The sequence below is a fragment of the Balearica regulorum genome, chromosome 1 (assembly GCF_011004875.1).
Source record: "Balearica regulorum gibbericeps isolate bBalReg1 chromosome 1, bBalReg1.pri, whole genome shotgun sequence".
Classification (NCBI taxonomy): Eukaryota; Metazoa; Chordata; class Aves; order Gruiformes; family Gruidae; genus Balearica; species Balearica regulorum.
In genome coordinates this window covers 57,760,252-57,772,872 of record NC_046184.1, presented here as the reverse complement: position 1 = coordinate 57,772,872, position 12,621 = coordinate 57,760,252, and the positions used below count along the sequence as shown (strand labels likewise).

Genomic DNA, 12,621 nt, shown 5'->3' with positions numbered 1-12,621 from the left:
ACTCATCCCTACCTCCTCCTGGGCTTTGGCAAACCCGGAGGCTTTGAGCTCCCGGGGGGAAAAACACTCCCCTTTGGAAACTCCACAAGCGGGTTGTGATCAATCCCATTCCTTCAGCCTCCTGCTGCTCCAGGGAGGGCAGCTGGAGGAATTGGTGGAGGAAATTAGACATGGGCTTTTACAGAGGTCAGTCCAACCTGTTCTAGCATGAGTGGGTCTAATCCAATGCTGCTTGCCTGCCTGGTGGTGCTCACCAAAACCCACCCGCTTTCCTTCCCCAGTGCAGCACAAGGATGCTGGGAACTGCGCCGGTTGGATCCCTCTCCCTGATTATCACAAAGGCTACAGGCACAGAGCAGGGGACCTGCAGCACAGCCCCAAAAATGGGCTGAGCCTGGCCTAGCACATCCCTGGGGGTGCTGTGGGAGGAGAAATCATCCCAGTGACAAAACTACAGGGCATGAGGGATCCAGTGCCCACAAAGCCAGTGCTGGCATCAGACCAGGGATGTGCTGGGCGCACACTGAGTGCCTCAACACCTATCCCTCGCTGCAGGGTGTCACCTCCTGCCACCATCCTTGCTTGCTCACCCTAAAACCGGCTCTGCCTCCAGCTCATCCCCAGGGCAGCTAGATGCAGGCTGGAGGCAGCACCAAGGGCCACAGGCTGGGAGCAGGGAGGAGGGACCTGACATCACCGGGGTGAGGGGGACCTGGATGAGGCCACACAGGGATGCATAGTGGGGCAGGGGGCCCTATGGACTCCCCTCCCCATCATGGCAGGGGTTTGTCACCTACCCCACTGCTGGCAGTAATTCCCATACCCGTGCGGTATGCACCCTCACGGATGCCGTGAAGAGAATGGAAACATCTGGAAGTCACCCGCAAACGACCGGCGCTCCCAGTTAATGAGGAAATATGAGCCAGAGACCCTGGGCAGAAACAGGATATCTGCTTCTTGTGTGCTGAGCAAGGCACCCCTTTCCCACTGACCCCCCTGATTGCCCTCCTTCGCCAAGAAATTTCCAGAGGTGGAGGGCAAATGGGAAGGCAGTGAACAGAAACACCAGGGAATAGATACCCAGGGGCAAGTGCCCTGTACCCAAGCTGGGATACCCCTGTCACCTTCCCTTGGCTCCCCCCAGGATCTGGGGAAAGGGAGATGGGGGATTTTTCTTCTCCGGAGGGAGTCCTGCATCAGCCTCCTTAGGCAACGGGTCTGTGAGCAGCAGGGGCTGCAAAGCAAAATGGGAGGAAGGACCAAGCACCTGGAGGTATGGGGCAGAGACCTCAGCTCCTCCAGCACCCTCCATCCCTGTCACACTCAGCCACCCATAAGACCTCAGCCCCATGCCGGAGGCATAAGCATTGGGAAGAAGGGGGACAATTAGCACAGCCCTGTCTTTGATGTAGGAATCAAAGCAAATCCTCAGCCAGGAAAGCTGTGGGGCCACTTGTCTGCTCCCTTGATAAGCCCAGTGGCCAGTCTCTCTGTAATGGTGAGACTGGTACCACTGCCTGGGGCACAGAATTACAGATAGGATGAAAGTTTGGGGTGTCTGAAGTTAAATGAGGTAGCCGGGCGTCTGTGGCAATGGGGCTGGGAGGGGTCCAGGTATTAGCTCCTGGCCAGGGCACGCACGGATGGTACAGTGGCTCTGCAGCACCGTCCAGCCCCACAGCCACCTCGCATGTATCAACCAAGGCAGATGAACAGGCGGGGAGGCAAGATTGTATGGATTCACTTTCCAGGCAGCTGTATATGGAAGAAGGGGGTCTCTGGAGGGTGCAACCCCTGCTAGGGTACAGCCGGAGGGGCTGCACCACCTCTGCTTGTACCCAGGCAGCCAACGGCCAGGATGGGTGCTGAGTCCCAGAGCCCACATGTACCCTGGAGTTCTCCAAAGAACTTTGGCACCAGCCCCAGAAGGACAAAAATCACAGCCCGGCTGGCATGGCCACAGGACCACAAGGTTTGGGGAGAGATGCTGAACAGGGGGGATTTCCAGTCACTTTCCTGGAAACAGAGCCCATCCTGGCCCAGAGCACAGAGATGCTTGCAGCAGGGGTGAGGAGGAGGAGGAGACGGTGGAGAACCGGCCGCCCCGCAAGGAGCAGAGCGTGGCCCCTGTCCCATCTGGAAGAGATTTGTTCTGCATTCCCCAGCGGAGGCGGCTGCCGTCGCCTGGGCTCCGCTCCCCACTGCAGCCTCTGCTTCAGGGCACAGGGATGGCGTGAGGGGAGTGAGGGGGAGCCCCTAGAGCTGGGGGGGCGAGATGCCCTGGCAGGCCATGCAGAGGGAAGAGACCCAAAGAAAGGGTCTTTTCCTGCCTCTCCCACCATCCCCACTGGCTTCCTCTGAGTGGGACATGTGGGAAGAGATGCCTACCATACCTCTGGCAAGCAGGGAGGATGCAGGTCAGGATTTGTCCTCCTTTCGCCACTGGTAGCACAGCTCATCCTTCCTCAGACCTGAGTTCCTGTCTCCCTCCAAGACATAGACCCACTAGAAGTACCACCAACTATTCCATTTCACAGAGGGGAAGCCGGAGGCTGAGAGGCTGAGCGCCATGCCAAAATCCTGCTGCTGCTTAGCAAACCTCTGAGCAATTACTAAGGTGCTCCTGCCTGGGCACCCTGGGCCACCTGAGCCTAGTGAGAGGCCAGGCTCCATTTTGACATCTCCTCTGCAGACATTTTGTCATCCATTCAGCCAGGCCTGCTTAACCCCAACAAGTCTCATCTCGCCTTTACTAGTGGAGACACCTCCCTTCTCCTCCACGGGGCCCTGAATAGGTGCTTCTGCCTGGCCCAGTGCTCCCCAGCAGAGCCACCAAGTCTCGCCTGGGGACCATGAGGGTCACTGTGGCACTGGTGATGTTGTGCCCACCAGGAGGTTGCCCCTCATTGGCACCTATAGAGTTTTCTGCCGTGTGACCATCAATGGACAAAGCAACGAAGTGCAATGCCAGAGGGATGCAGTGTCTCACGTGTGGGCAGAAAACCTCCCTGGTGCCACCAAGGAGCACCTCCTTCAATTTACCCACTGCCACCCCCTCACCCTGGTGTGACACCATGCTGCTGATATGACGCTTGTCCTGACCCCATAACGCTAGTCCTGACCCCATAACGCCCACCTGGCCCACGTGGCCTTCAGTGATGCTGTTATCCTGCTAACGGTCAACCCAACACTACCCACAGGCCCTGGCATGACCATGCAGCCCCAGACCCCCATTCCTGGTTGGCAGCACTGCGGGCACTGGGGACTTCCCATCCAACACGGGGTGCGATGATCCCGTCTGATACATTCAGGGTCACGCACACAGGGGTCAAACTCCTTTCCTTTGCCCTCTGCCCAGGTTCCCCTAACCAGGTTAGCCAGCAACCTGGGCTTCCCCCTTCCCCCAAATCCAGTGAAACAAGCACCCGTGAGCGGGAGGCAGCCGATGCCGGAGGACGGGAAATGGCACTGGGGAAGTGGGGGGGGGGGGGGGGGGGGGGGAAGCGGCAGAGAAGTTCCTGAAGTTTTCTGTCCTGGATAGTTGGAATAAATCTCATTTTCTCTGGTCTCCTTGCCGAGGCGAGGATTGGCTCGGCAGTGCTGCAGCCCGCCCTCCTCCTTCCCACGTCCCCTCCCCGCCAGCTTCGCTCCCTCTCTCCCGTGGCATCGGGGCGTCAGCCTTGGAGAGCCAGCCTTGGGGGGACAGTCGTGGGAAAAGGGGGGTCACGCCTTCCCTTTCTTCCCCCCCTGCTCTAGGACACAGCGCCGGTAATCCTCGGAACAAGTTACGAGGGTCCACGGGGAGTGTCTCACAACTTTTCAGCCGGAGGACAGGAAAAAAAAATAATAACCCTGGTTCGGAAGAGGTAAATTCTGAAAGTTTTGATTCCTCAGTTTGTAGAGCTGGGGGGGTGGTTCGGGAGCAGAAGGAAAAGGGTGGAGAGGGTGGTAGGAGAGGGGAGAAGTGGGAGGGGTGGCAAGGCGATGGAGACGGGGAGGATGGCGAAAGAGAAAGGGAGAAGAAGGCAGGAATGCAACAGGAAACTGTGAGGAAGGAAAGCGGGAGCGAGGAGAGGGGAGACAGGCCAGGGGGGGACCAGGAGAGAAAGGAGGCAAGGATGGGGTCCCAAGGATGGGGGAAAGCAGCAAGGCATCCCCCCCCACACCCTGCTCTGGATACCTCGTGAAGCCCCTCAGGCTCTCGGCACCTCAATTTTGGGGGTTTGGAGCGAGAAAGGGAGTGGTTTTGGGCAAGGGGGCAGGGAGAAGATGTCTGGAAACTGCCTGCCTTTGGAGCCCTGGCCTCTCTCCACATCCCAGCGTGTCTGCTTGGAAAAATAACCTTGTAATACGGAGAGATATAACTATATATATATATATATATATAACAGCCGGCAGCGCGGGAGTCAGACTTGGGCTTGTCCGCCTACTGCCCGGCACTACTCCAGGGGAGCTGGAAGAGACCCAGCCCGGCCAGCCGAGCCCTTTTCCCCCTTCCCCAAAAGCCTGTCCCTGCCGGCTTTCCCCATCCCGGAACAAAGTGACCCAACAGGGGAGCCTCTGCCTCCCTTCCTCCATGAAAAGGGAGGTTTTTCGACACTCAGGAAGGCTGGGAAAGCCTTCCCGGCCGCCCACAAACATTTCCACCCGCTCTTCCCCCTGTTGAGACCACCCCAAACATCTCTTCGCCCTCTTCTGCAGTATGTCCCTTTGAGGGGGGGGTGTAAGGAGAGGAGGAGGAGGGAAAAGGCTGCTTGCAGTAGCTCCAGCCAACTAGACATCTGGATTATTTTCCCCCCCTTTCTGGTTTCCGCTCTTCCCAGCAAGCAGAAAAGCTCTGGCCATTCCTGGCGAGTGGAAAACCAGTGGAAACCAGCTGAACTCCGGGGGGAAACGGGGAGGCCAGGCTGGGAGGAGGAGGAGGTGCCTGCGGTTGGTCTTTGAGGGCAGGGGGCTTCCCAGAGGAGGTGAGGAGGGAGCCAGGGAGAGGATGCCGGGGAAGGGGAGGTCAGGACAGGCTGTGGGCTTGCTGTGCCAGAGGCTGGTGAACGGGCCGGGCTGCCGGACGGAAGCAGTGTCCAGATGGACGGGTGGCCAGATGGGGGGTCCCCTTGCTCACTGGATGAAAGGAGAGCACACGGGTCACCTTTTGCCCACAGAATCACGAGTTTCTCTGGTGTGGAGGAGTCTGCTTGGGCGGAGGGGAGGGCTCAAAGGGGCACAGCCAGCGCGGAGACGCACCAGGGGCAGAGGGAAGGAGGAAAAACTGGGAGATTGGACGAAGAAAAATCCCAGCAGGCCTGCTAAAAACCTGCCATCCAGGTAGGGCTGGGCACCAGCTGCCTCCCTCCCTCCCTTCCTCCTCTCGCAATGCCTGCTGCCTGCCAGCAGGCAGGGAGCGCCCGGGGCCAGGAGGTGCTGGCTTGCGTCCCCGTAGTGGCCAAGGGACAAGGAAGGAGAAACACTTTCCTCCTCCCGGCTCCCCGCTCAATAATTCTCCAGGCAGGGAGCAAGAGGATGCTCTCCTCCCGCATTCCCCCTTCCCTTGCCTCCCCACCCTGTCCCCAGTGTGATGCCAGCCTGGGTCCCCTGCAGGGGTCTGCAGGGCAGCTCTGCTGTGTGGAGGACCTGAGGTGGGGTGGGGGCGTCCACCCCTCAGAGTAGCCCTGCCTGGTGCAGCACAGGCTGAAGGGCAAAGTCCCCACACTGGGTTTCTCAGGGGCTCCAATGTGCAGAGGGAAAGGAAAACTCGAGGGCTATAAACTTGCCTAATACTCTCTGCCAGGGTCATGCATCTTCCTGGGGAACCCAGGGACAGCTCAAAAATGGGGCCACATCTCTCTCCCTGTGGTCCCCAGACCCCCGTTGTGTTGCAGGGACCACCCCAGTGGTTTCCTTGCACTCCAGGAGAGCCCTGACCCAGTAGCTATGGGTGGGCTTCTGCCAGAGAGAGGAAATTGTTCCCTGGTTGTCCTCCCACCCCAAATCTGCCATGTGCCTGGCCCGTCCCGGCCGCGAGGCAGCACCACACGACCTCCGTGAGCGGAGGCAGACATGGGCTGCGTGAGCCAGGAAGCTGGGGGCCAGCAGGAAGCCAAACCTGCCACCGTCCCACTGCCACCGGCCACTGCCACCCCAGGAGGCAGCCAATGGTGCTGGGAGCTGCCAGGGGAGGTTTGTTTTCCCTTCCCCAGGCATTAACCCCTGGCAGATAAGAGGGGCCCCCGGTGAGCAAACAAGGCCAGGGCAAGGCAAAAATACATGTAGCCAGCCAGGAAAGCAACTTCATGTCCAGGGCTCCCTCTCACCAGAAGCTTTGCCACCCTGGCACCACCTGACTGCTTCTAGGTGACCTGGGGACAGACCAGGGAGGCAGGCAGCGTGGCAGGGGGAGATGGATGGAGCCACGCAGCGATGGGGGCCCAGCACACATGGACCAAGGGATGCGAGGCTCCTGCGTCACCTCTTGGCATGCTGCCGTCCGCAGCCAGCCCTGCTGAAGGGACCCAGCTCCATCGTGTTCCCCTGGCCTCTGAGTGGGGACTGAGCCCAGGGAGGGACGTGTCCCCAGGTGGGCACCTGGACCACTGATGCTCTGAGGTGCCCCATGTCCCAAATCCTCTCCTTTCCCCAACCCGCCCTCTCCCTCTTGCCACACACATCAGTGAGGAATCTGCTGATCGGAGTGTCCTCTCCGGACATGGGAGGTCATCGCCCTGCTGTCGTGCACCCAGCTGCTGCTTCCCCGCCTGCCCCAAAGCGCCTCCAGGAACCCCCTGAGTGCAGGGACCCATCCTGCCGTCTCCTCCGACCTTGAGCAATCACCTCCCTTGCCGTGCCTCAGTTTCCCCTGCCTACAAAGCAGCTGCCCTGCCAGCACCCCTGTCTCCCTGCTGCTCCGACATGTCTGCCCAGCACCCGGGGACCCAGCCAGAGGACAAACAAACCAATGTACAAATATTGCATTTGTTCCTTCCCACCACCGCTCCTCCCCAAGATGCACACGGTTCCCAGGCCTCACTCTCCCCGCAAGGGTTCATCTGAATAGCAAAAAGGAGGGAGAGGTTCCTCACCCCAGGAGCCTGCATAGCCAGGCAGGGCACCACTCCGGAAACATGTGCTGCCTGGGAGGGAAATCCTCAGCCTGCATTGTGGCACGGGTCTGGCAAAGCTGCTGGTAGGGCAACTGAGGCACGCTAACGGAATTCAGTGGGGTGAGGGAGAGCACATGTTTTGGGGGGAAAAGGCTTTTCCTTCCTCCCCAAGAGGATAGCCAAGTGAGGGGGACAGCTGATAGTAACCTCATCATTGCTCATGCACTGCCTTTAACCTCCCCAGACAGTCCCAGGGGAAATGCCAACGTGCTTGGGAAAATCCTCTCTCAGAGCTTCACCGTTCCTCTTATTTTGCTTAGGTGGCCAACGAGGAGACTGAGGTGCTCGCCCTGCCAGCCCACCCCAAGCTCCCATCACCCGCTGCCTCATCCGTGACTGGCTCCCACTCACCCGGCAGCGGCAGAAGACGGTGGATTAACCACTAACCCTGTGACCAGACGCAGCTTCCAGCAGCCTCCGCAGCACCAGGGGGTGACCCCAAACATCTCCTGGGGACACCTCCGCACCGCAGCTGTCCTCGCCACTGGGGACGCACCAGCTGCAGGTGATTTCATGAGCACGACATAGTGCAGGGAAGCAGGGGGACAGGCACCCTTCCTACCTGCTGAAAGTCAAGGTGACGTGAGCCGTTCCCCCAAGAGCACTGGAGGAGGAATGATGGGGAGGCCAGGGATGTGACAGGCCATCCCAGTGCTGGAAGCCCATCAAGGGCTGGGTTCTGGGGCTTTTTCAAAGGCAAGGGTGAGGTGAACGGTGCAACATGAGCCTGGGGAAGCTGCCGGTGCTCAGCTGGGTGTCGGGCTCCCACGGCAAGCGGCGGCTGAAGTCAGAGCTGACACCGGACATGATCAGCCCGCCACTGGGGGACTTTCGGCACACTATGCACGTGGGGCGCGGCGGGGACGTCTTCGGAGACACCTCTTTCCTCAGCAACCATGGCGGGGCCGACACAGCCAAAGCCAACAACTTCTTCGCCCGGACGCTGCGGCACGTCCGCCGGACGCCGTTGAGGAGCCGGGGCAGTGGGGGCCAAGCGGGGGCATCGCCTGCCCCCCCGCCCGTCTCACCCATCATCAAGAATGCCATCTCGCTGCCACAGCTCAACGAGGGGACATACGATGGCAGTGGTGGCCGGGGCTTGACCAGCAAGTTCTCCTTCAAAAGCGCCTCCAACAGCTTCTCCAAAACACACCAGGCCTATGGTGAGTGAAGCGTGGGGCAGAGGCTGGAGCCCAGGCACAGTGCATCCTCTGCAGCCCTTCTCCATTGCTCCATACCTTGGTTTCCCTACTGAGGGACTTTAGGCTCTCAGCAGAGACAGGACATTTAAGAATCCCCAGTCCTCATAATCCCTGCAAGGAGATAACCCTAACCTTGCTTTCAACCACAGTCCTTGCTCCTGCCCTTGGAGGGTCTCCTCCCAGGGTGCCCCCCAAAGTGGGGCATGGATGGTTTCTCCTCCTGTCTCTTCCCCACAGCCCCACACAGCTGGCAGCCTGTGTGGAGCAGTTGTAAGGGGGTGTCCCCAGCTCCCCCCAGCCCTACGCCTTCCCCATGAGCAGCCTCCCCAAGGAAGCCAAGAGGGTGCTGGGACAGTGAGGCAATGCCCACACCAAGGTTGTGACATCAAGGGGATGCATGGCACAGCCTTTCCCACCTCCATGCAGATGGTCCAACCCTGTCCCTAGCTATGCCAACCCTTCCATCTCCATATGCTCCTCAAGGGACTCCATCCCTCCCTGCCAGTCAGGGTCCAGGAGGGACCTTTGGGGAAGGGTTGTAGGGAGAATGGGACACCTGGGTGGCTCTTCTCCAGCCTCACAGTACTGGGCTGTGGCTCAGCTCTTCCCCAGGGAGGGAGGTCTGGAGCAGAGGGTCTCGGAGGGGGGGGTGGATCTGGGGGGTCTGCAGCAGCCGGCGGGGAGGTGGCTGGGCTCAGAGGGAAAGGCAAGCTGAGGCAATGCTGCCATCTCCTGGTCCCACCTGCCTGGCTCAGCCCCCAGTGGCATCTTACCAAGCCCAGAGCCCACCTGGAGTTCTCCCGCTGTAGCTCTGGGCTTTGGAGATGTCCACACAGACTCTGGCCTGTCCTTTAGAGGCCAGTGCCACCAACAAGAGCGTGACCTGCACCACTTCGGTGGCAATGTCCCTTGTCTCCCACAGATGTAAGGCAGGCTTCCTCCCACCTAGCCGTGCCCCCCCTCACCAGCCATCCCTTCTGCCTCACAGGGCTGGAGTCCGGGTTTTGCACCATCCCTCGCGTCCCTCGCTTGGAAAAGGCCCAAGAGAACGCCTTCCCCGCAGAAGCAGAGCTGAAGCGCTCAGACTCCCTGCTCTCCTTCCGCCTGGACCTGGGGCCTTCTCTGATGAGCGAGCTCCTCCAGGTGATGAGCTTCTCTGAAACCAATGGGAGCGAGGTGGGGGAAGATGACCCAGACCTCCTGTGTGGGGAGGGGACCAAGGATGGGGTCCCTCCAGCATCAGGTGCATCCCATGGAGAGGACAAGGCAACATCCAGTTTCTGGGACCACTCTGGGCAGAGCAGCCTGTCCGGGGCCAGTTCACTGCCGGGACTGTCGGTCCATGCCAACGGAGAGGCACATGCCATCGAGGGCACTGGAGAGGACCCTGCCTGGGCTTCCAGGCCAGGGGCAGCCCCCAGAGGGACTCCGTGGCAGGGGTGCTGGAACGACTGCACCATCGAAGCGGGAGAGTTTGACCGGGCGGCCCAGGTCCTGGCCCGCCATTATGGTGGGACCAGCACCCCACGGAGCTCAGAGAAGGGTGAGGGTCCCCGGCAGGCCCGGATGCAGACCCAGTGGGAGAGCCCCAGCAGCAACTCATGGCGGTTGCAAGTGACAGGGGAGAGCCGGTACCCCGAGGCCACCTGGAACCAAGGAGAGGAGGAGGAGGAGGAGGAGGAGGAGGAGGAAGAGGAAGAGGCCAAGCTCTCCAGCCTGCAGGAGGGGTACACTGGTGCCCGGGGAGGACGCAGCAATTCCTTTGAATACGCTGATGAAGAGGAGGAGGAGGATGATGATGAAGTCAAAGTGTGAACAGCCATCCCTCCCATCACAGCCCCCCGCCAGAGATGCTGGTGCCGGGGTCTTCACCCTCCTCCTTGTCCCCCAACCTCAGGTTCCAGCGTCACCAGCAGAACCAGCGGGTGACCTCCTTGCCATGCTGGGGGCACTGAGGGGGCTGGAGGGGTCAGGAGGAGAGCCCATCTCCTCGGGGGCTTCCTGGGGCTGGGCCAGGCTGCTGCGGAGGGCCGGTGAGGGCTGTGCATTGCAGCACGGGGCATCACAGCCCTTCCCCAGCCTCACTGCTGTTAGATGCCAAAGGGACATTCCCATGTGCCAAAGAAACCCCAAACCCCTTCCTACCCCATCCCGTTCCCCCCCGGCACTCTCTCTCTCATCCCTCAGCCTGGCCCCACCAGCATGTCTGGGGACATGAGCCATCCTTGCACCAAAGCCCCCAGCCACCCTCTGTGCTGGCACAGGTGCCCTCCCAGAGATATTCCCACCAATAGCTCTGGCATGTAAGGCATGGGGCTCACCCCAGCTCCAGCTGGTGCAAGACCCTCCTGTATAGCACATCTGTCTACTGGGGAGGTCAGCTAGGGGCTTAAGGGGCAAACCCCACAGAGCTGATCTTTCTCTTTTCCCCTCCCCCCCAAAAAAGCTGTGAGCTCAGCGTTCAGGAGGTGAGAGCACACACAGAGATAATCACAGGGATCTTTCCACATGCCTCCTGCTGCTGAGCATCACTTAGGATGGCTCCTTTTCCCACCCCTGCCCCCTCACAGCAAGGAGGGGAGAAACTTCTTGGCTGGCTGGAGGGAGAGGCGTCGGGTCACCAAATTCTGCAGTTTGGGTCCTAAAAACCCCTTCCTTTCCCCCACCTCAAAACAAGGAGACTCCCACTCTGCAGCCACTCTGCCTGTGCCACCTCTCCATCCTTACTCCCTCTCCCCATTCCCAACGCACGCACCCCTCTTTCCAGCGCACCCCTTCCCAGGGGTACGTGCGGAGGATGGCTAATGCCCCTTGCCGAGCAGCCCTGGGCGATACAGCCGCCCTGGAACGAGCTGTCCCCCACGCTGCCCCGCGTGCAAACTGGCCCACACAGAAGTGCCTTTGTGCTGCGGTGTGGAGCCGAGATGCTCGGGGGCTGAGGTCACCGGAGGGACCCTCACAGGACCCCCCTTGTTCTCCTGGACAGGAGGGGGCGTGTGGTGGGGGGAGATGCTGGGCCGTGGCCACAAGGCTCCACTCCCACGCAGCTCACCCGCCGCCTGGCTGCTTCTGGCAGGCAACTTTTCAGAGCAGAATAAAGAGGCTCTGGCATGCACACGTGTTGTACACAGGAGTGCCACTCACAGTCAGGCCATCGAGGTTACGGGCAGGCCCATCTCCCCCAGCCTCCCTGGGCGGCTGCCTTATGCTGGCCAGCAGCAGCATGCCGGGGCAGGCAGTAGCTTCAATGAGTCCTCAGCTCTGGCCACTGGCACCCAGCAGGATCAGCCTTATCACCCCTGCACCCTCCAGGGTGGGGACCCTGGCTCTCAGGACAAGCTCACCCTGCCATCCGCTTTTCAGACCGTAACACAAGCTCCAGACCAAAGACCCACATCCATGGAATATCCCTTCTGCCTCCACTCTGTATCCCATGCACTTATTATTGTCCTTATTAAAGCAGTTTTGATACTAACTTCTCCTCTGGTGCCTCCCCTCAGCTGCAGCAACCTTATCATTTTCCTTGCTATGTCTGCTGGTGCCCCAGCCACAAAATCCCATCCTCTCCACTCTCAGCAGGACTTTCCAGCACCTCTGGGATCCCTGCATTAACTAGCCCAGTACTTTGCTGCTCACGGTGGACCAGGCTCTCCATGAGATGCTCTTCTACTCTGCTGTCCTCCCACCCAGCCTAATGTGTACCTATGTTTGCTGTCACACATTGGTCTCTCACTTAAGGCTGGTGAGACACTTTTTAATTAGAGCAGTGGCATCAGATAATCAGCACTAATTGCCTGTAGTCCTGTGTGAGGGACACAGACTGGGAGGTGCTGAGCCACGTAACCCAGCCCAAACCTCACTTTCGCTGAGTAGGGTTCGGTGTGGAAATGTCAGAGTAATGGGTAACCCAGCTGGAATGTGCCAGCAGATAAGTGAGGTGAGATAAGGAGTAATGTTGGAGGAGACAACTCCTTATCGCTGGCAGGAATGCTGGCTCAGGGGCACACCTGTGCTACCTTCCCGTGCCACTACTTCAAATGGTACCGCTCCTGCAGGAAGGCAAGGCACCCCTTCCTCCTGGCTGCTGGCTTCCAGAGCAGCCAAGAGGAACCCGTCAAACCCATGCCCTGAGGTTCCCAAACCTAGTATTTAATTATGTGCATTTGTGGCACCGACTGCCACATCAAATGCCACATCGCTCACGTCAATGCTTTTCTTCCCCTTCCTCCTTCCCAAAAACTCGGGTGCAGAAAGAAATGGCGCAT

At 59.8% G+C, this 12,621-nt stretch overlaps 1 protein-coding gene across 2 annotated transcripts; it reads left to right on the top strand.

Annotated features, from left to right (window-relative positions):
* The first annotated feature begins 3,599 nt into the window (after window positions 1–3,599).
* Window positions 3,600–11,831, top strand: CDC42EP1 (CDC42 effector protein 1). Of its 2 annotated transcripts, none has more exons than XM_075752996.1 (3): window positions 3,600–3,866; window positions 7,415–8,317; window positions 9,345–11,831. In XM_075752996.1, the coding sequence occupies exons 2-3, from the start codon at window positions 7,876–7,878 to the stop codon at window positions 10,169–10,171; spliced, it is 1,269 nt and encodes a 422-aa protein (XP_075609111.1). In that variant the 5' UTR covers window positions 3,600–3,866; window positions 7,415–7,875; the 3' UTR covers window positions 10,172–11,831. The 2 variants fall into 2 exon arrangements, with proteins under 2 accessions (XP_075609111.1, XP_075609117.1); XM_075753002.1 differs by lacking the exon at window positions 3,600–3,866 and adding an exon at window positions 5,025–5,322.
* Window positions 11,832–12,621: the final 790 nt, after the last annotated feature.

What these genes read in the sequence shown, in the direction of transcription:
- CDC42EP1 (XM_075752996.1), top strand. Translation starts at nt 7,876, where the DNA reads ATGAGCCTGGGGAAGCTGCCGGTGCTCAGCTGGGTGTCGGGCTCCCAC. An exon ending in CAAAACACACCAGGCCTATG is followed by an intron (nt 8,318 to 9,344) that starts GTGAGTGAAGCG and finishes TCTGCCTCACAG; the next exon opens with GGCTGGAGTCCGGGTTTTGC.